This window comes from Phocoena phocoena, chromosome 14 (assembly GCF_963924675.1).
Source record: "Phocoena phocoena chromosome 14, mPhoPho1.1, whole genome shotgun sequence".
NCBI lineage: Eukaryota > Metazoa > Chordata > Mammalia > Artiodactyla > Phocoenidae > Phocoena > Phocoena phocoena.
In genome coordinates, this window is record NC_089232.1 from 30382441 (window position 1) to 30409003 (window position 26563).

At 48.3% G+C, this 26563-nt stretch overlaps 1 protein-coding gene across 1 annotated transcript; it reads right to left on the bottom strand.

Moving 5' to 3' along the window:
• Positions 1 to 26563, bottom strand: VAX2 (ventral anterior homeobox 2). Its single transcript, XM_065891672.1, has 3 exons — positions 26326 to 26563; positions 6679 to 6866; positions 1 to 435 (listed from the first exon to the last, which is right to left on the bottom strand). The coding sequence occupies exons 1-3, from the start codon at positions 26561 to 26563 to the stop codon at positions 1 to 3; spliced, it is 861 nt and encodes a 286-aa protein (XP_065747744.1).

Below are 26563 nucleotides of genomic sequence, written 5' to 3' on the forward strand. Positions count from 1 at the left end.
TTAAGCGCTGGCCTTCTTGCCGCCGGGGCTGCCTTCCCTCCCGTCCAGCCGGCTGTAGGGCTCGAAGGCCGAGGAGCCCAGTTCGTAGCCAGCAGGCAGGTCCAGGAGCGGGGCGGTGCAGAAGCAGAGGGCTGGCGGAGGGGGCGGCAGCGGGGGCGACGCTGAGGCTGAGGTCAGCGGGGTGAGGTGCGGGGACGAGTTCCTGGGGTCACCCAAGGAGGCGCCCCTGTGGCTGGCAGGCAGGCGCGGCGGGCCGGGGGTCAGCGTCAGAAGGCTGGGGGCGCTGGGCGGGGACAGCAGCCGGCCCTGCTCCAGCAGCCGCAGGATGTCGGGGGTGGCGAAGGCCTTGGAGGCCGAGGAGGACGCCCGCTTCTCCAGGTCTCTGCTCTGGTCTTTCTTCTGCTTGGTGCGGCGGTTCTGGAACCAGACCTTCACCTTGGGGTGGAGCAAGGGGAGGGGTGTCAGCGAGGGAGAGGGGACAGGCAGAGCAAAGTGGCGGAGGGGGGTGGGGGTGGGGATGAGCAAAGGAAGGGGCAGGGGAGTGGGGAGGGGGGAGCAGGGGTGCAGTGAGAGAGGAAGGAAGAGTAATCAGACTGACATTAAGATCTTCCCACAATCAGGCTGACTGGGGGAACTGATAAAGAGACACTGGCCCCCTAAATCATGGGCACCCTTCCACTGCTACGCTGACCCTAGGATGGAGGGCTGGATTGGCAGCTGGAGGGTGGAGGTGGGAGGGCACAGATGAGTTCCCCTCTTGACCCGCACTCCTTCCACTCTTAGCCACCCCCCTCCTCCTGTCTCGGCCCCCATGCTGCCTCTGAAGGGAGCTCCCTAGCCCATCTGGCCATCCCCCTGTTTGAAACTCTCAGCAGTTCCCTCCCACCCCATCACCTATAAGGGCTTCTCACCATGATACCAAGTGTTAAGATGTGTCAGGATGGTGAGGGACACTTCCAACGGCCACACACCCAAAGCTGGGGACATCCTAGATGGAGCCACCAACCAAAGGGCAGAGACGTCTTTCAAGGCCTTTGAGAGGAGAACTTGCCCTCTGCCAGCACCCGGCACCCGGCACCCAGCACCCAGCACTCCAACCCCATCCTAGTCTGTAGAAGGAAAGGAAGGCTGGGGGTTGGGAAGAAGCCCAGTGGTCAGTTCTGCGGGCCCCCTGACAGTGACGGGATTTTCTCCCTTCTCTGGGAAGGACAGGGTGCTCCCCCCAGGAAGCAGGTTTTGGGTCCTGAATCACTTGCAGGACCTGGAAATGCCTGAGAGAAGGAGAGACTGACAGTTGCTCCTCAGCTGGAAAACCTGTCAATCACTGCAGCACCCAGACCCGTGTCCCCAGGAGCACAGAGGCTGGTCCTGCCTCTGGCCCACAGGCTGGCAGCTGGCTGGGTAGTCTGTGCCAGCAGGACCAGGAGGGACCACGGAGTGGAGGGCCCAGAAAGAAAAGCGTGGGGAGACCCGCTGTTTCCCTCCAACCTCGGAGGACGTAAGGGAAGCTGCAACTCATGTAGTCCCGGGTGAAGGAGAGGTGGAGAGGAGGAGGCTGGCCTGGGCAGGGTGAGCGCAGAGCTAAGGCTGCCTGGGGCCATGCCTAACATGCCACCTGTGGGAGCAGCTGCCCCTCTAGCAAAGACCTCCAGCCATGAGGCTCCTCAGGCCAGAAGGTGCCACTCTCTTTGCCCTCCTACCCTGGGGGAGGTTGCTGGTGGGCGAGGGTGACAGGTGGCTCAGACAGAGCACACTCCCTTCTAGCGGCTGTGATGGGAGGGGCTCTTCCCCTGCAGGTCCCTCCAGCAGTGAGTCAGGCCTGTTCTGAGTGGGCGAAGGGGGAGGGAAGAAACGATTTGAAACAGATGTGAGTTGGGTGTTTTAAACGGGATTGGATTGAGTTTCAATAACTGAAAGTGACCAGGGAGTTACGGGATCTACTTGAGGTTGACTGCTGCGTTCACTCACTCACTCGTCATTCAGCAGATAGATATTGAGTGCCCACTCTGTGCCAGGCACTGTTCTAGGCGGGCGGAATCAGCAGGGCACGAAGCAGAGCAAATCCTTGCCGTGTGGCGTGGACACACGGGAGAGGGAGATAGAAGATAAACAACCAATCAAAACAAACAGGCGTGGCTGTCGGGTGGCAATAAGTGCTTTGAGCAGTGTCTCTCAAATTGTTCTTGGTGAGGAACCACTTTTTATTTAAGTTTCCGATCTGTCGTGGACCAATACTTTTGTAAAATACAATTAAAATGAGTTACTAGAAGAATTGCTATGTGTATTTCTAAACACTTATTCTCCATTTCTGTACTTAACTTGGCATGCACAGATAACAGTTTGTGGGCTGGCCCTTTGGAGGCACAATAAGGAGGGGAGAGGCAGGGAGGTGACTATCTTATCAGTGGGGTAGCAAACACAGCACCTCTGAAGAGGTGACATTTGAAGGTGTTATGGGTAAGGGATGGCCGAGGAAGATTCAACCAAGTCTGGCTGGAAGTGACTATTAGTCACTCTGGAATTTGATTGCTCCAGGAAGTGGCCCCACCAGATCCGTGGGGACCGTGGCTCTGCGTGTCACTGCAATCCTTTCCCCTGCTGGGAAGCCTCCTGGGTTCTCGGCCAGGCTAGCGCCTACCTCAGGCCAGTCACCACCCCCAAGAGCCCCTGAGTCTCAGTTTCTCATCTCTATCATGAGGATAAAAATACCTGGGCTGGACTTCCCTGGTGGCACAGTGGTTAAGAATCCGCCTGCCAATGCAGGGGACACGGGTTCGAGCCCTGGACTGGGAAGATCCCACATGCCGCGGAGCAACTAAGCCTGTGAGCCACAACTACTGAGCCTGCGCTCTAGAGCCTGCGAGCCACAAATACTGAGCCCGTGAGCCACAACCTACTGAAGCCTGTGCGCTTAGAGCCCGTGTTCTACAACAAGAGAAGCCACCACAATGAGAAGTCCGCGCACCGCAAAGAAGAGCTGTGCAGCAATGAAGACCCAACGCAGCCAAAAACAAAACAAAACAAAACAAAAAACCTGCGCTGTGGCAGGGATCAAATAGGAAATCCCTGTAGAGGGCTTAGCCTGGCCCACACTCAGTGTGAGGTATTGTTTATTGCTCACTTTCTCTGTTCCTACTGCTGAACTAGAGGGAGAGGACAGACTCAGAAGTCATGGCTCCTTGCCTCAGGAAACTGAGGATGTAGTGGAGAGTGGCACTGACCACTCCCAGCAAACGGAGGGCAAGTAGGTACAAAGGGAGTGGCAGTAACAGGGGTGCCACCAATGATGAGGGAAGATTTCACCAGTGATCTACCTGTCCAGTCCTGCTGCAGCTCTGGGTGTAACAGAGAGGGGAGGGCATGCCTAGAACAGCACCTGGTACATAGCAGGCATTCAATAATATATTCACCCCAAAGTATGGGTGAATATACTGAGAATTCCACAAAATTCTAGCCATATAAACTTGGGCAAGTTAATTAGCCTCTCTGAGGCTCAGCTTTCTGAAATGGGGATAATATTACCCATAAAGTCATCTTTTTTTAAAAAAATTTTTTGGCCATGCCACATGGCATGTGGGATCTTAGTTCCCTGCACCCCCTGCATTGGAAGTGCAGAGTCTTTTTTTTTTTGCGGTACGCGGGCCTCTCACTGCTGTGGCCTCTCCCGTTGCGGAGCACAGGCTCTAGATACGCAGGCTCAGCGGCCATGGCTCACGGGCCCAGCCGCTCCGCGGCATGTGGGATCTTCCCGGACAGGGGCACGAACCCGCGTCCCCTGCATTGGCAGGCGGACCCTCAACCGCTGCGCCACCAGGGAAGCCCGGAAGTGCAGGGTCTTAATCACTGGACCACCAGGGAAGCCCTGAAAGTCATCTTTTTATAAAGATTAGAAGAGCTAATGAATGTGCCTGCTTTACATTTTGAGCATGTGATTTAATTTCTGTGTGCCTCAGTTTCCTTCTCTTTAATGTAAAAATAATAAAGAGCCATTCTGGTGTACTGAAAAAATACACCTGGTCTTTGTATCTGGTTCTTGGCCCAGAGCTTTTTGTCATCCATAACCAGTTCCTTCTGAGCACACCTGAGTTTATGCTAATGAGGTGACTCAGGGTGGACCCCTAGTTTCAGAATGGGGGTTGGTCACAGAAAGACCAGACCTGTGACTAGAGGGTTGGAACGTCCAGCCCCACCCCTCCAGGGAGCGGAGGGGGCTGGAGACTGGGTTATAAAGTCTCTTGAACAATGAGGATCGCTCCATGAACTCTCCCCACTCTACCTGACTCTATGCATCTCTTCCATCTGCCTATTTCTGAGTTGTATTCTTTATAATCAGTCCGTAAAAGTAAATACAGTGAAAAGTGTTTTCCTGAGTTCTGTGAGTCATTCTAGGAAATTATCAAGCCTAAGGAGGGGGATGTGGGAATCCCCCTATTTGTAGCTAGTCAGAAGTATGGGTGGCCCTGGGACTCGCTACTGGCATCTGATGTGGGACTGTCCCATGAGGCTGAGCCCTTAACCTGTAGTGTCTGTGTTAACTCCAGGAGTTAGGGTCAGAACTGAATGGAGTTGCATTGCTGAAAACCCAGCTGGTATTGGAGAATTGGTTGCTGTTGGTGTGGGAGAACACCACATATTTAATGTGGGAAGTGGTGTCAGAAGAAAAACTGCGCACCTATCCCACGAGGCTGTGGTGAAGACTAAACCAGTTAGAACACATCTAGCACTTAGAACAGTGCTTGGTGCACAGACGCTCTCAGTAAGTGTTAGTTACACTGTAAATTATCTGCAAAACCCCAGGATGGGGAAAGAAGAAGGAGGGTGGTAAGCAATAACCAGTTAGTCGAGGATTCACTGAGGGCCCACTGGGTGCCCAGCTGTGTGCTGGGCTCCCCAGGGAGGCCTGAAGAGCAGATGTGGCTTTCAAATACATTCTTGCTTTTGGGAAGTGCATACTGGTTGGTGCCCACCACATCACACACACACACACACACACACACACACCCACCCCACACTTTTACAGGTCAAGCCATGTGGAATAGGTCTTGCAGCAAAGTCAAGAAGCCTTAGGGAAGGCTTCCTGGGGGAGAAGGGGCTTGGTCTTGACCTTCAAGGGCAGATAAATGTAGCCTGTACTGCAGGCAGGGCAGGGGAAGGATGAGCACTGAGAAGGAGCTTCTGGCCTGGGCATCTGAGGTGCCCTTGGAAAGAAAGTTTCAGGGGAGAGTTTGGGGGTAAAGCTAGGCAATGCAGAGGGAAATTAGGGCAAAGAGGAGGGGTGACTCTGTGCCTAGACCTCAGGGTCTGAGGGGGTCTCCCTGACTCCCCACCCAGAGCTCTGGCCCCGCCTGGCCGCTGCAGGCCCCCTGAACACAGCCTGGTTTCCAGCCCCAGTGACTCAGCTGGACAGAGGGCCCAGCTGCCCCAGGCCATTTGCCAGGTTGTTTGGGGCTCTGCAGGGGCAGGTGGAGGAAAACAGTCCAGGCGGAGATGCCCCGGCCTGCAGGACAGCAGCTGCTCCCAGCTGCCCATGATCCTGACCTCACTGCCGCAGGACGGCGGTACCAAGGCCAGGGCCAGGGCAGCAGCGGGCGGTGCTCGGAGAGCCTCACAGATCCTCTGGCAGCTTTCCCCAGACTGTCTGCTTCCTTCTCCTCCCCCCTTCCCTTCATGTGTCCTGGTTTGGCCCTTTCCATACATTTATTGACTGACCTCCCTTGCTGTGTACCTGTAGCTGGACTTAGAATGTCTAAGTCTGTTTTGACAAGCTCCAGGGTGGTTACCCAGTTTACAGGCAGCATAAAGAGGCCGGGCTGCTTGTCTAAATCCTACTTCTGGAACTTAGTGGTTGTATGGCCTTGGGCAGAACCTCTCCTGATCTGTAAAATGGGATAATATTGGTAGCTATATCATAGGGTTGTTGGGAGGGATTAGTAAACTAACAACTAACTTAGAACAGTGTCTTAGCACAGTAGGTGCTGGGGAAGTATTTTTGGGTTGGCCAAAACTTTCGTTCAGGTTTTGCCCTAAGATGTTATGGAAAAACCGAACGAACTTATTGGCCAACCCAATACTATTAGTAGTACTATTACTATTATTATTATTTAGCTCTATTACCAGCTTGAAATACCTCCATTCACACAGAGTAGGTGCTCAGTGCTATGTGATAAGCCCTTCCTGGGTGAAGGGGGCATTCAGACCCCTTCTCTCCAACAGGAGGTTTACAGGCACACTGGGATGAAGGGAGGATGGGAAAAGGCCCAGAATGGGGAAATGAGAGGTCCCCAGACCAATTTTGTAATGCCTCATCTCGCTGCCGAATCTTTGCTCCCAGCAAGCTCACCCCTCACCATGCCTTCCTGCAGGCTCCCTCCTGTACCAACAAACACCCCCCTGTAACTTCCTCCTATTCCCATACTCCACTGGAAGTAGCACCTGATACTTTCAGAAGCCCCCCACCCCACCCCGACTCCCTCACCCACACCCTGTTGGCATATACCAACTTTCTCTTGTCAGCACTATATTTATTTTCTCTGGTTTATCTATAACTTTAAGCCCTTCCCTAGTACATGTCTGAACTCCAAAGCTGGGTCTCCGAGCAGCAGCCCACAGGCCTCACACCCCAAGGACTTCCCCGGGCTGCCAGGGCAGGGATGGAGTGGCCTGGTCCTGCCCTTTTACCTGGGTCTCCGAGAGGTTCAGCTGACGGGCCAGCTCAGTGCGCTCACGGCCCACCACATACTGGCAGCGCTGGAACTCCATCTCCAGGCGGTACAGCTGCTCAGCTGTGAAGGATGTGCGGCTCCGCTTGGGCCGGTCCAGGTCCAGGCCCTTGGGCAGGACAATTTCCCGGATGGTTCCTTTGGCGTCTGCAGGGGTCATGAAAAGAGGCGAGTTAGTTCACTAGTTAAGGATTTAAGCCACCAATGAGCAACTTAATGAGAGGCAGCATGATCTGATGGGGAGCTCCTCATGTCTGGGTCTGGCTGTGTGACCTCTGACAAGTAGTTTACCCTCTCTGGGCCTTACCTCCTTAATCACCCAATGCAGTATGTTGTATCTAATGTATGTATGCAAATGGGCCTCAGCACAAATGTCAGGTCTATCATCATAGCCTGGTCAGAAAGGACTCAGTCTGACCCAGTCAGGATTGTCTTCCCTTAGCAGAATAAGAAACAAGTGGAAAGAGAAATACCAAGTCCTCAAGTGCAGAGGAAAAGATGGGTTAGAATTGGATATGATCAATCAGGTAAGGCTTACCAGAGGAAATGTCCAGAGCCAGGTCTTAAGCCCTGTGTGTGTGTGTGTGTGTGTGTGTGTGTGTGTGTATGGGTTCAGTCTCTGTCCACAGACCCTCCTGGGGTCCATGAAGAGGCTTGCTGGTGTGGGGTAGAGCTGGGATCCCCAAGAGGAGCCCGAGGACCATTGCCACTGTATCAAGCTTCTGGGGTGCCTTTGAGAGGGGGAACTTCTGCCACTCCTCGTGTGCCTAGTTCTGTTCAGCAGGGCCACCCTCCTGGGCCCTGGTCCGATGCCCTCCATGCATGGGGTTTCTAATATTTTTTATTTATTTATTTTTGCAGTACGCGGGCCTCTCACTGTTGTGGTCTCTCCCGTTGTGAGCACAGGCTCTGGATGCGCAGGCCCAGCAGCCATGGCTCACGGGCCCAGCTGCTCCGCAGCACGTGGGATCTTCCCAGACCGGGGCACGATCTCGTGTCCCCTGCATCGGCAGGCGGATTCTCAACCACTGCGCCACCAGGGAAGCCCGGGTTTCTAATATTTTGGAGCCTACTTAGGAAAGGTTGAAAAATCTGTAGCCCACTTTCACCATACAGTCCCACTGAAAGAACTCAGCAAAAGCAAGACAAAATTTCTTGGGGTGGGGGGTTTTATATATACATATACACATCAGCTTTCAGTATAGGGGCAAAGACGATCCACGTTTGAACCACATACACTGATGGCTTGAAATCTAGTTATTAGAAAAGTTTTATGTCAAAAATTAAAGTGTGGAAATATGCAGCAACATATTCTGTAGGATTTACCAAACCTCTCCCAGCACGCGCTGTTAATAACGATAAAGCTAAACCAAGAGTAATTTGCTGTTACATAGGAAGGTGAGTGTCACTGGGAAACTTACCAACTCGAGGCAGCACTTGTTACCAAGCACAGGTAACAAAGCAAACCTCCAAGCTTGCAGGAACTCTGCCCATCTCCAGGGGGCATGCACAGTGAAAGTCTGCAAGGCGGTCAGAAGCGTTAGTGGCTGTGGCCGCTCATAATAATAGCTGACATCTCTGCAATGCTTGCTCTGGGTCAGGCACCGTTTTAAGCACTTAAACTTTGCCCATGTCTCAGTGAAGTTGGAACTGTTATTATCCCCACTTTACAGACGGGGAAATGGAGGAACAAATTTTAAGTCACTTACCCAAGTTCATACTGACAGTGTTTAATAAGGTCTAGAGACACCCTCATTTTACTTGATGAATACCCTCTTTTAGTAATCCTTAGTGATTCAGTTGATAGGTTATAGTGAAGAAAACTTTGGTCATGGGTAGAAAATGGAATCTTCTGAACTTGTTCATCATTGCCCTGGAAGATGTAGGAAAGGAATTGCATTTGGGATGTGCTGTTTGTTAAGAGGCTCCTTCTAAGCCACAGGACTGTAAAGCCTACTTTTAGAATCCCTACTCTAGAGGGTGAACCTGAGACCTCTCCCTCCAAGTCGCTCTGTGTATTTTATGAGACCGGTTCTTCCTGCCTCCTGCTAGGGCCAGTTAATGTTCACTCCTCCAGGGTACACTTCAGCTCTTCATGGGCTCCTAGCTCGAAGGTCCTGCCCCCGATCTCAGAGGTTCGAGCACCTTCATGTTCTCAGTCAACCTTCGGGGAGAAGGTGAGCCTGGATCGGGGACAGAGTCATGGCCCAGAGGCTGCCCTCCCCCACCACTGGGCTAGTGTTGCCAGGGCGCTGGGCAGAGCACAGCACACGGAAGGGCGCCCTGCTCTTGGAGGCTTGGTAGAACCATAGGCCTTTGGGGACAACTCAAGCTTCCCCTCACCCTGATACTTTCCACATTTTAAAATAGTGGCATAATATTTGTGATCCCATTGTGACTGGGTCCCCTTTGCACAGGTTATACTGTCTACAACTGTGAAACCAGTCTCAGAACTTTTCTCACAACACTCAAGTGATCCCAGCTCCACAGGCACTGATTTTATTAAAAGTTTCTTGGGGGGTGGTGTGAACAGGAGACAGGGTGAGGGGTGTCATACGTGGTGCTGGAAGCTTCATATCCTCTTCCGGGTAAGCCTCCTGGAGCCGACCTGAAGCTCTGAGCCTGTGCTCCTGACCACTGAGGTCAAACCATATAGCGCCCCCTCCTTTCCTCTTTGTAGAGGAGCTAAGAGGAGCATTCCTGCCTCGGGGAGCAGACAAGGGCAGCCCTCCTCCTCAGGGCCAGGAGAGGCAGGAGCATGGAACAAAGGCACCTCAGACTGGTCCCCAGATACCCAAACAGGCCCTACAAATCAGCACATGAAAGAATGTTCAACATCACTAGCCATTAGGGGAAAACAAATGAAAACCAGGAGAAATTCGTATCAGAGTAGCAAAAATTAAAAGACTGAGGGGCTTCCCTGGTTGCGCAGTGGTTAAGAATCTGCCTGCCAATGCTGGAGACAGGGGTTCGAGCCCTGGTCTGGGAAGATCCCACATGCCACGGAGCAACTAAGCCCGTGCACCACAACCACTGAAGCCCGTGCGCCACAACTACTGAAGCCCGCGTGCCTAGAGCCCGTGCTCTGCAACAAGAGAAGCCACTGCAATGAGAAGCCCACACACCGCAGTGAAGAGTAGTAGCCCCCGCTCGCCGCAACGGGAGAAAGCCTGCATGCAGCAACGAAGACCCAACACAGCCAAAAAAAAAAAAAAAAAAGTCAAGTTTTATGTTACGTGAAATGCATCTCAATTAAAAAAAAAAAAAAGGGTGCCAAAAGGCTGGTGAGGATGCCAAGAAACTAGATCTCTCATTCCTTGCTGGTGGGAATGTAAAATGGTGCAGCCACTCTGGAAACTGACCTGGTAGTTTAACCTATATTAACCACCCCATGACCTCATTCCTGGGCATTTATCCCAGAGAAACGAAATCTTAGGTTCACATCAAAATCTACACGGAGATGTTCATAGTAGCGTTATTTGTGGTAGCTCCCAAATGGAAACAATCCAGATGTCCCTCAACAGGTGAATGGATAAACAAACCGTGGTACCACAATCACTATTGATAGACACAACAAATTGGATACACCTCCAGGGAAATTATACTGAGTGAAAAAAGCCAAGGCAGTCCTTCAGATTATGTACTGTATGATTCCATTTATATTACATTATCAAAATGACAAAGTTCCAGAAGTGGAGGACAGATCTGTGCTTGCCAGGGGTTAGGGAAGGGAGGCTGTGACTATAGAGGGGTTTCTTGGTGGTGACAGAACAGTTCTGTATCTTGATTGGGGTGGTGGTTATACGGATCTATAACTGTGATAAAGTATCAGTACTATATACAAAGAAAAAAGTGCATGCAAAACATGGGTGAAATCTGAAGAAGGTCAGTGGTCTAGTTAATTACATGGTACTAATGTCAATTTCCAGATTTTGAGCATTATTATAGTTTTATAGGATGTGACCATTGTGAGAAGCTAGGTTGTAGATACACGGGATTTCCCTACCATTTTTGCAACTTCTTGTGATTCTCCAGCTATTTCAAAATAAAACATTAACAACAACAACAACAAAACATGCCATGAAGATAGAATGATGTTTTGTCATAGAAACTGACAAATCCGTTAGTGGAAAGAATACAACAGTGTTTCCCTAAATGCCTTTGTATTTCACTTGTGGTTTATAAGATGATTTAAAATGGTACATAAGTAAACCTTTGTCATTTCAAAAGATATGCACTTATTTTAGGGTTTACTAGAAAAAATTTAAATCTATGATTTTATATGCTTAGCATGAAGCTAAAGTAGGTATTTCATTTTAAAATATATTATGCTAAAATATTCAGTAAACAAATGAAACATGGACATGATAGAAATGGTAAAGTTGGTATTCAAATAACTGAATATTGGGAAACAAAATGGAATAAGGAATACACAATAGAGCCATGTACATATAGTGACAGAGTTTATGATAAAGGGAACATTCTATATGGGGACAGGTTGGTCTAGTCTATCAGTGGGGTTAAGTGGATTGATGACCATAAATTATCCATTTGGAATAAAATCAAGTTAACTTCACATCTCACGCCATAAAGAACAATGTTTCAAATGGATTAGAGAGCAAATCATAGACTATAATGTGATAAAGGGATTAAAAGAAAATATAGGAGGCTATTTTTAGAATCCTAAGCTTGGGAAGAGCTTTCCAAGCAAAATGCAAACCTGGACTGTAACGGAAAAATAAAGGATGTATTTGACTACATTAAAGCTAAAAACTTTTGTATGAAAAAGGCACCAAAACCAAGATAAAATATGAAAGACAGAATTGAAGAAAATCTTTTTTTAAAAGGCAAAGAAATAATATCGAGATATATAAAATGCAATTATGAATATACAATTTTTTACAAAAGGGCAATAGTCTAACAGAAAAAATGGTCAAGTAATTTATGTGAGCCATTCACAGAAAAGATATCCAAATGGCCAATAAATATATGAAAAAATGAGCACAGCTTCACAGTAATCAGGATAATGCAAGTTCAAGCAACAATGGATAACCATTTATCTCCCTTAGATTGGAAAGACATTAGCAGATGATTAATAAAGCAATGATGCGCTGTTGGGGAATCCACACTCCCATTCACTGCTGGTAGAACCATAAATTGTCACAACGTTTAAGGCCGCATTTGTCAAGTTTAAAGATGCACACAACTACTGCCCCAGCAATTTTATTTTAGTAGGTATTTATCCAGAAAAGCACAGGCTCACGTGCTCCAAGGTATATATAAGAATGTTTGCTGAAGCATTGTTCAAAATGTTGAAAATTCGAAAGCATCCTGAGTGTTCCCTGTAAGGGAAATGGCTGAACAAACTGTGGTACATTTATGCCATTCATATTTTATAAAATGCCATGTAGCAATTTAAAAGAATGAGGCAATATCTATATGAACTGACATTAAGTGAAAGAAAGTAAGTAGTACTACCCCATTTATGTAAATAAAACAACTGTGTCTATTCAACCATTCAACATAAATTTAATAAGTGCCTACTATGTGCCAAATAGTATTCTCAGGTCTGAGGATATAGAAATGAGCAAAATTGACAAGGTCCCTGTTCCCATAGACCTTGTGTAAGGGAGAAAGACACATAATAAATTTAAAAACGAATATGAAAGGTACTGATGAATGCTGTGAAGAAAATAAAACAAGATAAGGGGATATTACTGACCCTCTCCAAATAGCTAACATACAAGAGTCATAGTGTGTGGGACTTCCCTGGTGGCGCAGTGGTTAAGAATCCACCTGCCAATGCAGGGGATGTGGGTTTGATCCCTGGTCGGGGAAGATCCCAAATGTCGCGGAGCAAATAAGCCAGTGCGCCACAACTACTGAGCCTGTGCTCTAGAGCTTGCGAGCCACAACTACTGAGCCTGTGTGCTGCAACTACCGAAGCACGTACACCTAGAGCCTGAGCACTGCAATGAAGAGTAGCCCCCGCTCACCACAACTAGAGAAAACACGAGTGCAGCAACGAAGACCCGAGGCAGACAAAAAAAAAAAAAAAAAGAGTCATAGTGTGTGTTTTTGTATTTGCTATTTTAGCCAGGAGTGGCAGAGAAGGCCACTCATCAAAGTCAAGTTAATGTATAAGCCATGAATGCTGTTCGCCAGTGTTTTCAACTCCTTCCAGGCACATGGTGGGGTTGCACTGATTTTCTGCCCTTTGCAATCAGATGTGGCCATATAATTTGTTTTAGTCAAGAGGAAAGGATGCAGGCACTTTCAGGAGAACACGTCAAAAGCTGGCTCGTGATTTGCCACACCGCCTTCGCCCTACTGTGGTAGTCATAGAGGCAGGAGCCAAGCTGAAGCTTGGGTTTCTGAGTACCAAGACCAGCCCCTGCCCACTTGTGATGGACTTATCAAGTGAGTTAGAAATATACTTGTGTTTTGTTAAACCTCTGAAGTTTTGGGTTGTCTCTGCAGCAAAATCTAGTCCATCCTACTGACAGAGCCCCCTTTCCGGAATTGTTCCTTTTCTAGGTGGGGTTGCGGGGGAAGCACCCGGAAGGAGGGGCAGCTTAACTGCAGAGCCTCTTTGTGGGTAGGGTCTTGTTAGGGTGAATTGCGTAAGTCTAACTGGAATGAAGGCTGAGTTTTGCTGTCTTTCAGATCTCCTCAAAGAGAGGTGAGCCCTAGGGGTAGAGGGGAGAGTGATTTCCATCCAAAGAGCCTTTGCCATGGGAGAGGTGATGACCCCTGCTTGATAACAGATAGCTAATGCTCTTGACCTCCAGGACCAAAAATTACCCTCTCCACCTACCTCTCCCAATAGACCCCCTCAAAGTCCTACCCGACTTCATCCAGGTAGCACCCAGGTAGTTCCTTTGCATGATAAGCTGTTAACATGCAGATTATTTTGTTTTTTGGCTGCATTGGGTCTTCGTTGATGTGCACGAGCTTTCTCTATTTGCAAGGAGCGGGGCTACTCTTTGAGAAGCGCAGGCTTCTCATTGCAGTGGCTTCTCTTGTTGCGGAGCACGGGCTCTAGGTGCATGGGTTCCAGTAGTTGTGGCACACGGGCTCACTAGTTGTGGCTCATGGGCTCTAGAGCACAGGCTCAGTAGTTGTGGCACATGGGCTTAGTTCCTCTGTGGCATGTGGGACCTTCCCAGACCAGGGATCCAACCCATGTCCCCAGCAGGGAGATTCTTAACCACTCTGCCACCAGGGAAGTCCTGTGCTGATTTTTAAGTGTGACAAGGTCCTTCCTGCCTTAACAAACATAATGTGATCACTATAAAGATTCCTTATAAAAAATTCATTCTCAAGTTTATTGGGAAAATTAAAAATGGAAGAATAGTTGAGAAAAAATGTAAAGAATGAGGAGAGAATACTTGTATTACCATTACAGCAAAATATATTTCACATCTACAGCAACTAAAATGGTATGATGATGACACAAGAGTTATGAAGCAAATCCATGCCTATATGAGGAATTGGTATATTATAAAGATATTTCAAGTTAGTTGGAGGAAAGACGAGATTATTAAAGACCTGGCTTTTGGACGATTAGCTCATTATCTGGAATAAAGTAATTTATCTCACACTGCATGCAAAAATATACACAAGATGGATTAAAACTTTAGATGTAAAAAACAAAGCTCTAAAAATGGAATAAAAACTCTGAAGAATTTTTAAAAATAAACAGCAGATTTGAGTACCTAGAAATAAAAGCTTCTGCAGGATGAGAGACAGTTAAAAGACAAGTGACGGATTGGGAGAAAATGTTAATGATACATGCATAACAGTCTTAATGTCTAGTACACACAAAGCCTCTATAGTCTAATAAATAAAGTCAAGCAGTCCAGTGGGAAACTTAACAAATTAAACGAAAGGGTTATTCAGAGGAGAAGAAATACTAATGGCTAAAATATATGAAAACATACTCAAGCTCAGAGGGACTTAGAGAAAATGAAAGTTAGAACAGCAATGAGATAATTTTTTTTTTCAGATACCATATTTTATTTATCAGGCTGGGAAAGTTGTGCTGGCAAAGGTGAGGGAAAATAGGTTTTTTCAAGCTCTATTGGTGAGAATACAAATTAATACAAAATAAGCTTTTCTTGGAGGGTCATTTCACAATGTCTAGCTAAATTAAAAAATGCATAGTTCCTTTGTTTCAGAAATTTTATAGAGGTTTCTACCCCTGAGAAATATTGGTATACTTTCATAAAGATGGACTCACTGTTTGTAGCAGTTTGTAAGAGGACAAAAAAAAAAAAAAAGGAAAAAGCTGAATGTTTATCAACAGGAATACTGTTGATAAAGTCACAGTATAGTCATGCCTTTGGCTGTTAAGGTACCTCTTCATACACTGACCTGAACGATGTCCATTAACTCCTGCTACGTGAAAACAACAAGTACATGTGTACAAACCCAGTTTTATAAAGAACAAAAGGCAAAACTAAACTTTGTGTGTGTGCGTGCTTGTACCTACATAGAATTAAGTCTGGCAGGTTGAACACCTCTCTTTTCTGTTGGCTCTGTGGAGTGGGAGCTGGTCTGGGAGAGAAGATTTCTCCCATCTTACTTTTTTTTCTTTTTGGTACGCGGGCCTCTCACTGTTGTGGTCTCTCCCGTTGCAGATGGCTCCGGACGCGCAGGCTCCGCGGCATGTGGGATCTTCCCGGACCGGGGCACGAACCCGTGTCCCCTCATCGGCAGGCAGACTCTCAACCACTGCGCCACCAGGGAAGCCCCTCTCCCATCTTACTTTATGCACTTCTTTATTATTTGGTTTGTTGCCAAGACTATCAGAGTCTGTGAAGAGGCTATTTTAGCAGTGTGCAAAAATATCCCACTTTTGTAATATATAACTTACATATTTATGTTTTTCAATTACTAGGGAAAGTTTGGGAGGTTACATCTTGGGAGTGGAAGGAAGTGTATCGTGTGAGGGAAATGAAAAATTTTCAACTTTCTCATGATTTCAGCATGGATTGGGTTTGTAATTAAAAGGATATTTTACACAATACTGAGCAGAGTTCCCTGTGCTATACAGTAGGTCCTTGTTGGTTCTCCATTTTAAATATAGCAGTGTGTACATGTCAATCCCAAACTCCCTAATATCTGCTCAACATTATGTAACAACCTAAAGGGGAAAATAATTTGAAGACGAATAGATACGTGTATGTGTATAACTGAATCACTTTGCTGTACACCTGAAACTAACACATTGTTAATCAACTATACTCCAATATAAAATAAAAAATTTTAAAAATGGATATTTTATACGTCATAAATGAAGAGACATTAGAAAGAAAAATAAAAGATAAATTATAAACTCAAAAAATTGTAATGTATACTGAATTTTTTGTAACAAAATTTAAGAGTATTGTATTATAAATATATATAACATATACATTATATATAATATATATAATATTGTTGCCTTTTGTTGGAGAAGAATTTTCTAGTTGAGAACTAAAATGTAGAAGCCCGAAAGGAAATGACCATTAGATGTGATTAAAGTTTAAATTTGAGTTCAGAAAACCCCCCAACTCACAGCAAAGTCAAAAAAAAAAGAAAAAGAAAAAGAAAAAGATCTGGGGATGTTTGCAACACGTCACAGAAAAAGGGATCATTTCCCTTTTATAAAATATTTTAAAATATGTATATGTTTGTATGTTTACATATGCTACATATATGTTATATGTTTACATAAGTATATATAACATATATTGATATATAAATATGCATAAATAATGTTTACTACTATAAGAAAACAATGAGCAAACCAATAGAGAAATGGCTAAGTATATGAATGAAAAAGTCACAGAAAAGGAAATAAAAATGAAAAATAAGTATATGAAAATATGTTTAACCTCACTAGTAATTAAAAACGCCAAATAAAATAAGATTTTTTTTCACTTGAAAAGATTTTACTCTAAAAGATTGAGTATATCCTGGGTTGGGAGGATGTGGAGAAATGGCACATTTATATACAATTTCTGCGAGTATAAATTCGTACATTTTTGGCATTTAGAAATAACAATCACAGTTTTAAGCATATATACTTGTATTTTAAAATTTCACTTCTAGGACTTTATCCTGTAATTATATGCATACCAGACATATGTGAAATTATGTTTATAATTTTAAAATTTTTATCATGAGAAATTTCAAACATACAAAATGAGAGAGAATAGTATAATGAATTCTGATATACCTATCCCTCAACTTCAACAATTATAAACTCAGGAATAGTTCCATTCCTTCTATACCCCTGTAATTTTAAGCAAGTCCCAGACATCATATCATTTCATCCAGAAACATTTTTATACATATCTCTAAAGACTCCTTTAAAAAAGCAACCACAATACTATTGTCACAATTAGAAACATTAACAACCATTTCTTAATATAATAAAATGTCTCACCTGTTTACATATTTTTCACATTGTCTCATGAGACTTTAAAAAAAATCTGTTCAAATTAGGATACAAAGGTGTTCACTGAAGCATTGTTTGTAAGTGTGAAAAACTAGAGCCAACGTAAATATCCATCAACAAGGGACTGGTTAAATAAAAGTTTATTATATCTGCATAATGTAGTACTATGCAGCTGTTAAAAATAATGAGGCAGTTCTAGACAGAAAGATATTTATTAAATGAATGTTTATTAAATGAAGAAAAGCAGTTTGCCAAAACTCTCACTTTTATAATATATAATTTACATATTTATGTTTTCCAATTACTAGGGAAAGTTTGGGAGATTGCATATTGGGAGTAGAAGTGTATTATGTGGAGGAAATGAAGAACTTTCCATTTTTACATGATACAGCAAAATAGCACAGATTGGTTTTGTAATTAGAAAGATATTTTGTATTTCAGCAACAAGACATCAGAAACAAAATTAGAGAACAATTTATAAACTAAAAAAACAATTGCAACATATATTGAAAGCAATGAGCTACCATCCATAATACAGAATTTCTACAAACCAGTAAGGAAGGGAATATTTGAAAATTAAAATGGTCAAATGAAATGAATTAATAGATAGCAGAAGAAATACAACTGGCCAATAAAAATGAAAAAATGCTCAACTTCACTAATAATCAAAGAAATAAAAATTAAAATGTCGGTGAGGTACCTCTTAGCAAAGGTACGTAAGATATACAATGTCCAATATGGGGAAAGGGCAAAGGCGGGGGTATAAATTGCTAAACATCTTTTTTCCCCTGGAAGAACAACTTAACATCTATCGAGATACAAAGTGTGAACTGTGATAGCAAGATTTGGGGATACAAGCACTTTCAGGCATTGCTGGGCAGTGGGTGGGTACCATCTTATGGAGGGCTCCTGGGCACTGTCTTTCAAATTACAAATACAGATACTCTTTGACCCAGTAACCTACTTTCAGGAACTTCTCTGACAGATATACTCACACATGTGGAAATGACCAAGGAACAAGCTGATTTATTGCAGCATTGTATATAATAACAGAAGATAAGAAAAAAGCTAAATGTCTGCCATTAGGGCACGGATTATATAATATACATTATGGTCCATCCAGTCTCTATAAATGGAATACTATGCATCTGTAAAAAAAACTAACAAGAAGTTCTTAACATCCCAAGATACACTGGTAAGTGAAAATAACAAGGTGCAGAAAAATATATAGAGTTGTCACCATATGAGTAAAAAACAAAAGGAAAAAAGGTAATATAGCTGTACTGACTTGCATAAACATAGAAATTATTTCGAAGAACATAGTGGAAAGCAGTAAATAATGGCTGCCTTTGAGCTGGGTGGGAACTGAAGGATGGGGCACACGGATGGGAGAGAGATTATTCACTGTGTGCTTAAAACAACTTTTTGATATTTGAATCAAATGAAATAGTTACTATTTTAAAATTAAAGGAAACACATTAAAAATTTTTTTAGTGCGTGTAAACCTTTTGAAGCAGCAATTCCACTGCTAGGAATTTATCCTTTGGAAACACTCAAGGGCACAAAGACCCAGGCATTGAGAGCTCATTTCGCAATCTCCCAAGTAATTGAAAAATAATAAATATGTAAGTTGTATATTACAAAAGTAAGATTTTTTTGTAAACTACTTTTTTATTTGATAAACTTTATTTAATAAATATCTTTGTATCTAGGGCTTCCCTGGTGGCGCAGTGGTTGAGAGTCCGCCTGCCGATGCAGGGGACACCGTGCCCCGGTCTGGGAGGATCCCACATGCCACGCAGCGGCTGGGCCCGTGAGCTATGGCCGCTGAGCCTGCGCGTCCGGAGCCTGTGCTTCGCAACGGGAGAGGCCACAACAGTTAGAGGCCCACGTACCGCAAACAAACAAACAAACAAAAAATCTTTGTACTGGAAGTGCTTTAACCACTGCATAGTACTGCATTAAGCAGATATAATAAAATTTAATTTAACCAGTCCCTTGTTGATGGATATTTAGGTTGGTTCTACTTTTTCACAAACAATGCTTCCCTGTACCAGGGAAAAATAACAGGAACATCCTCCCAGAGGATAGGAGAATCCGGCATTCCCCCACCAGAGGAGTACCGTACAGTCACGGAACTGTGTGAAACGGGCCAAAGAGACGATCCCTGCGGACTGAATTTTTTTTTTAATGGTAAATCGCAAGACAGCTTATGTAATATGATTCCGCTTTCGCTACTGTCTGTATAGGAGAGCGAGGAAATCTCCTGAAACACACCTGAAACTGGGTATGCTGGCTTCTACCACTTCGGTTGGTTTGTTTTTACCTTGAGCACGTATTACTTTTTGAATTTAATTTCTCTATCTTCCTGTCTACATCGTGAGCGTGGCCTTTACATTCCTCGCGGGGGGTCCTCCACCCGCCGCGCCCTGGCTCCCCGCAGCTCCGCCGTGGGCGGCGGGACAAGCAAAACACAGAACAAACCGTGACTTTAAATACCCGGTTATTTCAGGCTCCAACAGAGAACTGGGGACGTGTGAATTGGGCGGGGAGGAGGAGCGCGGATTTATCTAGTTATTTACCTGGTTGGCTTTGTGGGTGGAACCTCACCCTAAGCAGTTTTAGAGAGCCGGGAGACTCACTACCGCCCTTTCGGCCCTGTGCGTCCCTCGGACTCCTGCTCCTCTAGGGGGCCTCCCCGGCCCTGGGGATCCAAGGAACCAGTAAAACAAACCATATTTGAACTTTTTCAGGTTTTGTATTTCAGTGGTTCCCAAGTTGAGGATTGCACGAAATTACAGAAATATGGCGTCGTCAACTTTATATTTTAACAGTTATTCTGTGCTCTGGCATCATAACCATTTCATGTAAGGAACGACTTTGTAACGTCAAAAAATAAGGAGGTCATTTCACAACAGATGTTCTTCCCAGGGAGGGGCGTTGCGGCCTCCTACCTCGTGAAACACGAGATGTGGATGGTTTCGCCTCCTCTCATTCGTTCGGCAAATATTTACTGAGTGCCTACTGTATGTGTACGGAACGCGTCTGGGGAGATCGCGTGGGTTTGGCGAGTGCGGTGACTACCTCCTACGTGGTCCCCGTGGGGCATCAAGGGAACCGGGCTCCGGCGCCCGCTTCCCTTAAGTTTAGCGCCGACATCGCTCCCTCGCCACCCGGGCCCCGCCGCCGGGGCGGGTCAGGACCCCGGCAAGTCCCCGCTTGCGAGGCAGTCTCTCGGTTGGTAAGCTGAGTACCAGCAGCCCCACCGGGTCGGTCTGGCACGTAGTAGGTACTCATTAATGTTTGTGGAATGAATCAACTAGCAAGCAAAGGGCAAGATCATGGGAGAACTTGGGAGAGTTGGTTCGGGGGATTTTACTAGGCCTGCGGGGAGGGGTGGCAAGCAGCATCCCACGGTCGCCCCCATCCCCCGGCCGCGCTCGAAGCCCTGGCTTTTCCGGGTCCGCCCACTCCCCGGCTTTGTAGGCCAGAGTCGGTCCTGGCACTGCCACCTCTTTCCGTAGTGTCCACTGCCACCCCGGCACCCCTAGCCGAGACCCTCCAACCTCCCTCCTGGATGGGCGCGGGGTGGGGGGCAAACCAAGCGCACTGACCACCCCTGGTCCCGGGGATCCCTGGGCAGGCCTACTCTGCCTCGGCGTCCTCTGTCAGAGATGTTCAAACTGGGGTACGCAACTCCGCGGATGCACGGAGAGCAATCCGCTACCCGCTTTCCGAGGAGAGTCAAGCCGATCTTTAGTTTATATTAAGCAAACAGGAAATAAAAGGCAAAATTCACATGCTTTTCTCTATACCGCCCCCGCCGGCCCCACGCCCACTTAAAGTACAAATCAAAGAAACTGCGAACTGAGAGGGAGCTTGGGTTGAGAGGGAGCTTGGGTTGTTTACTACGGCCCCAGACTTGAGTCCGGCATAATTGAGGAAAGAGCGTAGGGCCAACAGGAGCCTTAGAAGCCCTCTGTCGCCACGGGGGGTGCACAGTGTGCGGAGACCCAATCTGTTTGGTGTCACCGTACAAAGGCCCAGGGACACACGCTGCTGCAGTCCGTTCCCTCCCCTCCAGTTCCGAGTACCCACATGCAGTCCCAGCCTCCCTGCCCGGCTGGGTCACCTGTGGGCCACCTGGGAGCTCAGACCTTTCAGGTGTGCGTGTGTGCGCGCGCGGGATGCGGCAGCGGGTCCACCGGCACCCGAGTTCAAGAGACCACCCAGGGCGACAGCAAGAGCTGAGAACACAAGAAGCCGCCAAATGCCCTGCACAGTTCCCTGAAAATGAAACGGTGCACGCAAGACACACCAACAAGACGATGCATTTGGCTGCAGGTCTGCTTCTGCTTGTGTGTGTTGGGGGTGGGGTGGGGGCATGGATATAAAGGAGAAAAATAAAGAGCAAAAATGAAAGGGCCCAGCACAGACCCGCCCGAGAATGTGGGTCCTTCTGCCAAAAACAAGGCATAAACATAAAACAAAAACAATCCCAGGAAAATATAAAAGAAACCTAATACCCGCCACAAGCCCCCAAACTAAAACTAAAACCAAAAACCCCAAAATGCAATCTCCTGCATGAATCATTTAAACCTTTCAACCACTGCCTGGCGGGCTGCTCCTGGGTTATCTCCTCTCTTAGCAGACTTATACTGAGGCTATAGTCCCGAGGTCCGGGGTCTGGAGGGCCCAGGCGCTGGGACTCGCAATCCAGTGCTCCTTCCAATACAACACCCTGCCTCACCGACTCCACTGCCAAAACACCCCATCGGCAGGTGTGCCGGGGGAGGACTGATAGGTCTGGGTGGAGTCCTCCTAGGTCCAGGGGCTGCTGTAAATTCAAGTAGAAAGGGAGGCGACGCTGGTCAACGCTGAGCCCAGACCTGGCTGCAGAAGGGGGTTGTCTGTTCCCATGGGTCGATGCTAGCTCAAGCCCCGGAAGGCTTGGCCCCTTGCCCAGCGTCCTCAGACATGTCTGCAGCATCCATCCAGTGCCCTGCCTGGTGTACACCATTGTGCTGTGTTTCGACTGATGCATTTCTGCAGCGCGGGTCCATCACTGCACTCAGATTCTCAGGGGGCTAAATTCAATGACCCCCTGCCCCAAACCCACATCCACAGAGGGAATTGTTCAGCCACAGCCAGAGGCCCTGGACTTCCTGTGTCCTCCCACATCCCCAGCCACTGGTCACATACATCAGGCTCCCAGATGAAAGCATTTCCGCTAGTGGGTGTTGGTGCTATGGGGTGAGGGGGTAGCCATTCACTCAGTCAAAGGATTCCACAGTTCTCCTGTCTCCCTGCTCCCAGACAGAGGGGTGCTGAGCCGGGCCCGGAGTGCCGCAGGCCTCAAGGTGCGGGAGTGCCCGGCCGGTAGCCTCTAAATCCTGCTCCACTCAGGCCAAGGTGGCAGCACGGAGTTGGTGAAGCCCGACTGGGGTTTTGAGACTGGCAGGTCAGAGGGACGCTTTGGGTGAGCTGGGACCAGCGCTAGGCATTGTTCCTAACATCTGCTGGGTGGGGTGACGCTGGCAGGCAGCCATTTCCGGCCCTATCCAGAGGGATTGTTGAATTCGACTCTCGATTAACTTGCAAATCACGTAGGTGCATCTGAGTGTGCGTAGACTGTGGGGTTTGGGAGTTTTGGGGGGAGAGTTGTCCCACCTCTTCTGATTGCAGGGATCCCGGCTCAACCGAAAAAGCCATAGCACCCAAGGCTGCAGCTAACTTAGAGCCATGGCTCTCCTTCCATCTGCTTCCTGCCCGCGCCTTGTCCTTTCCAAACATAAAACAAAAGGATCTCCCACCCCTTCTTGTCCTTTCCAAACATAAAACAAAAGGATCTCCCATCCCTTCCCCTCATCAGTCAACGGGCTGTGCAAGCAGAGGTGTGGGGCAGCCTAGGCGGCTCTAAAGTCCCTGTGGAAGCCTAGCTGTGTCCCCGGTGGGGTGTGTGGGGTGCCTGTTGTGTGTACGTCCGTCATCCCAGTGGCCTTGTTTGTGCCCATGTGTGGCACGAAGCAGCCTCCATTTTGAGGCAGGGGATGCAGCAAGGTCAGCCTCCCTGGCTCCCTGACCCACATTTTGCAGAGGCAGGGAAACGTGAGTGATTGGTGGAGCGAGGGTTCCTCAAAGGGGATGCGGGGGGCTGCACTGCGTGGTCTGCAAGGTGGCACTGGGCCTCCTTTCATTAGCCGGTCCTTGACCCCTTGGCCGTTCACCTCCCAACACTTAACACAGCCTCTGGGCCCAGGGGGTGCAGTTGGGGAGGCCTCTGAGGAAGTAGGCCCACTGCCTGAAGCAGTTTGAGTCTCCTGAGTTCTCTCCCCTTTCATTCAATGGAATATTTATGGAGATCCTGTCGGTTGGCTGCAGTTTTATAGACACCATCTCTGACCCTTAGCATAGCCCTTGTAGGGAAGCACTATGCTTTCTTTGTACAGATGAGGAAACTGGGGCACGGAGAGGCAAAGACACAGGTTCAAGTTCAAAGGGCTGTAGTAAGGCCTGTATTGAAAACCAACTTCGCTTAATTCCAACACCAGGCTTTCCTCTTCTTCCCCTGCACCTTGGGACTCCCCCAGCAGATCTGCTACCCTGGGGTAGAGCCCTCAAGGGAGCAAGTGCTGAGTGGAAAAGAGACAGAAAGAAAGACCCAGAGAGAGTGGGGCTCTTTCCCAGAATCTTCACCCCACCAGCAACCTGACAGCTGAGATGCTAACCGCCTACCTCCCCCCTTTTTATGGTTTCCTCCAAGGGTACTTTGGGAGGATGTGTCCTTGGAAGTCAAAGGTAAAAGGTACTCTTCGCTTAGAGCATACTGGAGGGACATTCAGCCAGGGGCCAAGACGCTGCAGACTTCCCTTCACCAGTGCAGGGCCTTTCATCTGCCAGAGCCTCTGCCCTGGGCCCAGCGGGGCTGGAGTGACACAGGTGACCCTGGCTAGGAGGGATTAGCGGTAAATGATGTCCCTGGTATCTCAGGCCTGTAATAACCTCCTTGTCATTAAATGGAAAGGACAGAGGGATTTAGGAGGGCCCTGTTTACCTTTTATTTCTTTTAGGTGCATAAATACCTCCTCTGTGCTCTATTTCCATTATACTGTATAAGTGTAATGGCACTGCTGTATTGCCTACACGCATTTGTAAAAGTACACCTGCCAATGCACACAAGCTGCCCCACATACAGTAGGGGGTCCATCTCTTCCTGGCTGTGGATTGCTCCTAGAGTGGGTGGTCTCTTGCAGGGTAATTTTTTACTCCTACCTTTTGTGAGTCTACACCTAGGAGTTATTATTATTATTTTTTTTAACCTAGGATTTATTTGACTGACATCTATACACAAAATCTATTCGATCTACATGTGGAGTTAGTAGAGCAGAAGGGATGGTAGGTGGACACAGAACTCACAATTGTCCAGGCAGAAGGAAATGACTACCCATAGATGGAGTGTGAGGTGGTGAGTGTCCTGCAGGGACTTGAGGTCCTAAATTTGGGAGTGTGGGCTTAAGGGGCTGATTTCTCTGTTTCTGGAAGCCCTGCAGATTTCCTTAATGGAACTCCAAGCTGGCTGCTAACACCTTGTACCCAGGACATCCCACAGTCTATGGAATGAGATCTAATTTAATCCCAGGTGCCCAACAGGTCCACATACCTGTTGAAATCCCTGTTGGGTGGGGACCACCTCCCCATACCGTCCTTTGACCCAAGCCTGACCCAGAACAGTGCTGGGTGACCATACCTGGCCTGGAGTTTCCTGTGTTTTCTGAAGACCAGGGTCCCTGAGTCTGTGTCCAAGATGGTCATCAGCCAACTTCACATTGGGCCGCCTCCATGCTCTACCTTAGCCCCTTTGCCCAGAGCCACCCAAACCCAGCGGCTGTGCCCGACCAGGCCAAGGTGTCCCAGTCTGCGTGTGGGTAGCTCCCACACAGCCCAGCCCAGATCAGACAAACTCGGGGTCCTAGCGCTGGAGCGAGCTCGAGCCAGTGTCAGTCAGGCTGGTTTCCCTTCCCTAGGCGGTGGCCGAGGAAATCAGCTCTGGCTGATTTCTTTCTAGGCCCTTAGGCTTGCAGGAGAGGTGCTCAAAAAAAAAGGGGCAAGAAAAAGGCAGCGGGAGGAAGCCGGGAGCGAGTTGGAGGAGGAGGCCGGGGCAGCCGTTACTCTCGAGTGGCCTCTTCTAGGCGCTGGGTCTCCCGGTCCTGGGACTCCGGGATGATGGGGGAACAGACCTCTGGCTCCGACCACGGCCTAGGGACGGGCTGAAGGCAAGACTCCGGGATTCCCTTTCTTCTCCCATCTCGCTAGGCCAGGCCCGGCTAAAGGCGAGCCTAGAGCTTCGCGTGAGGCTGTCTTTGGGGGCCGGAGTAGCCTCAGCCTCGCGGCGAGGAAGCCAGGCAGAGCTGGGCACTCGGACGCTTGCAGGAAGGGAATGCGAGCTCGGCGGAGAGAAATGGCCAGGAAAGAAGAGAGGAGGGCGAAGGGTGAGGGAGAACGGGAGAAACGCAAAAGGCCCGGCCGGGAGAAGGCCGCGCCGAGAGCCGGCTGCGCCCAGGCGCCGCGAGGAAGTGGGAACCGAGAAAGCGAAGCCCAGGCGGGCGAGCGGGGCGCACGCCGCCCTCCGCGTCCCGGCACCCTCTCCCGGGAGCAGCCCGTTGCGTCTGCGTGGCTGGGAACGGGAAACAGGGCTGGGCAGGGGTCGGGGAGCGCCCCAGCTGCTGAGCGGAGCCTGGCCTCTTCCTCCCGCGGTTCCGGACGCTGGTGCCTCCTTGTCCTGACCCCGCGGAGCGCTCGTGACGCTTTTCTCCGCACCCGCCGCGAGGGCCGCGGGGCGGGGACTCGGCTCTCTGCATCCCGCACTCGCAACTCCGCCCCCGCCACTGTAACCCGCCAGGATGGGCCTGGGAAGCTGAGAATCGTTAAGGCAGTGAAATGGGGATTTCTTCGGTACCGGGCGCCGCTTTCTCCCCTGCACTCAGCTTGCTGTCCAGCACACAATAGACGCTCAAAACAATGTTTGCTGAATGAATGACTGAATGATGACTGTCTGAATGAATACATGAATTGGGAGGTGGAGGATGCAGGAAGGTCGGAGGCGCCAGTAGGGGATGGGAGGGGCGTCCGCTGGGCCAGGGCTTCGAGCTGTCCTCTTACCTCGCACCAGGATGCGGCGGCAGTGGTCTGCCTCTCCGAGCCCCGGCTGCCCATCGCTGTCGGCGCCGCTCTCCCTGGAGCCCGCGGGGCTGGAGGCGGAGGTCCCGGCAGTCTCCTTTGGGCTGCGGCCGCCGGCATCAGCACTCGAGTCCTCCGCTCCGCCGCGGTCCCCGCCGCGCCCGCTCCGCGACTCCCGGCGTGAGGTGCCGCGGTCGCACTCGGCGCCCCCATCGCCCAT

What these genes read in the sequence shown, in the direction of transcription:
- VAX2 (XM_065891672.1), bottom strand. Translation starts at nt 26,563, where the DNA reads ATGGGCGATGGGGGCGCCGAGTGCGACCGCGGCACCTCACGCCGGGAG. An exon ending in CCGCCGCATCCTGGTGCGAG is followed by an intron (nt 6,867 to 26,325) that starts GTAAGAGGACAG and finishes TGACCCCTGCAG; the next exon opens with ACGCCAAAGGAACCATCCGG. An exon ending in TGAACCTCTCGGAGACCCAG is followed by an intron (nt 436 to 6,678) that starts GTAAAAGGGCAG and finishes CTCCACCCCAAG; the next exon opens with GTGAAGGTCTGGTTCCAGAA.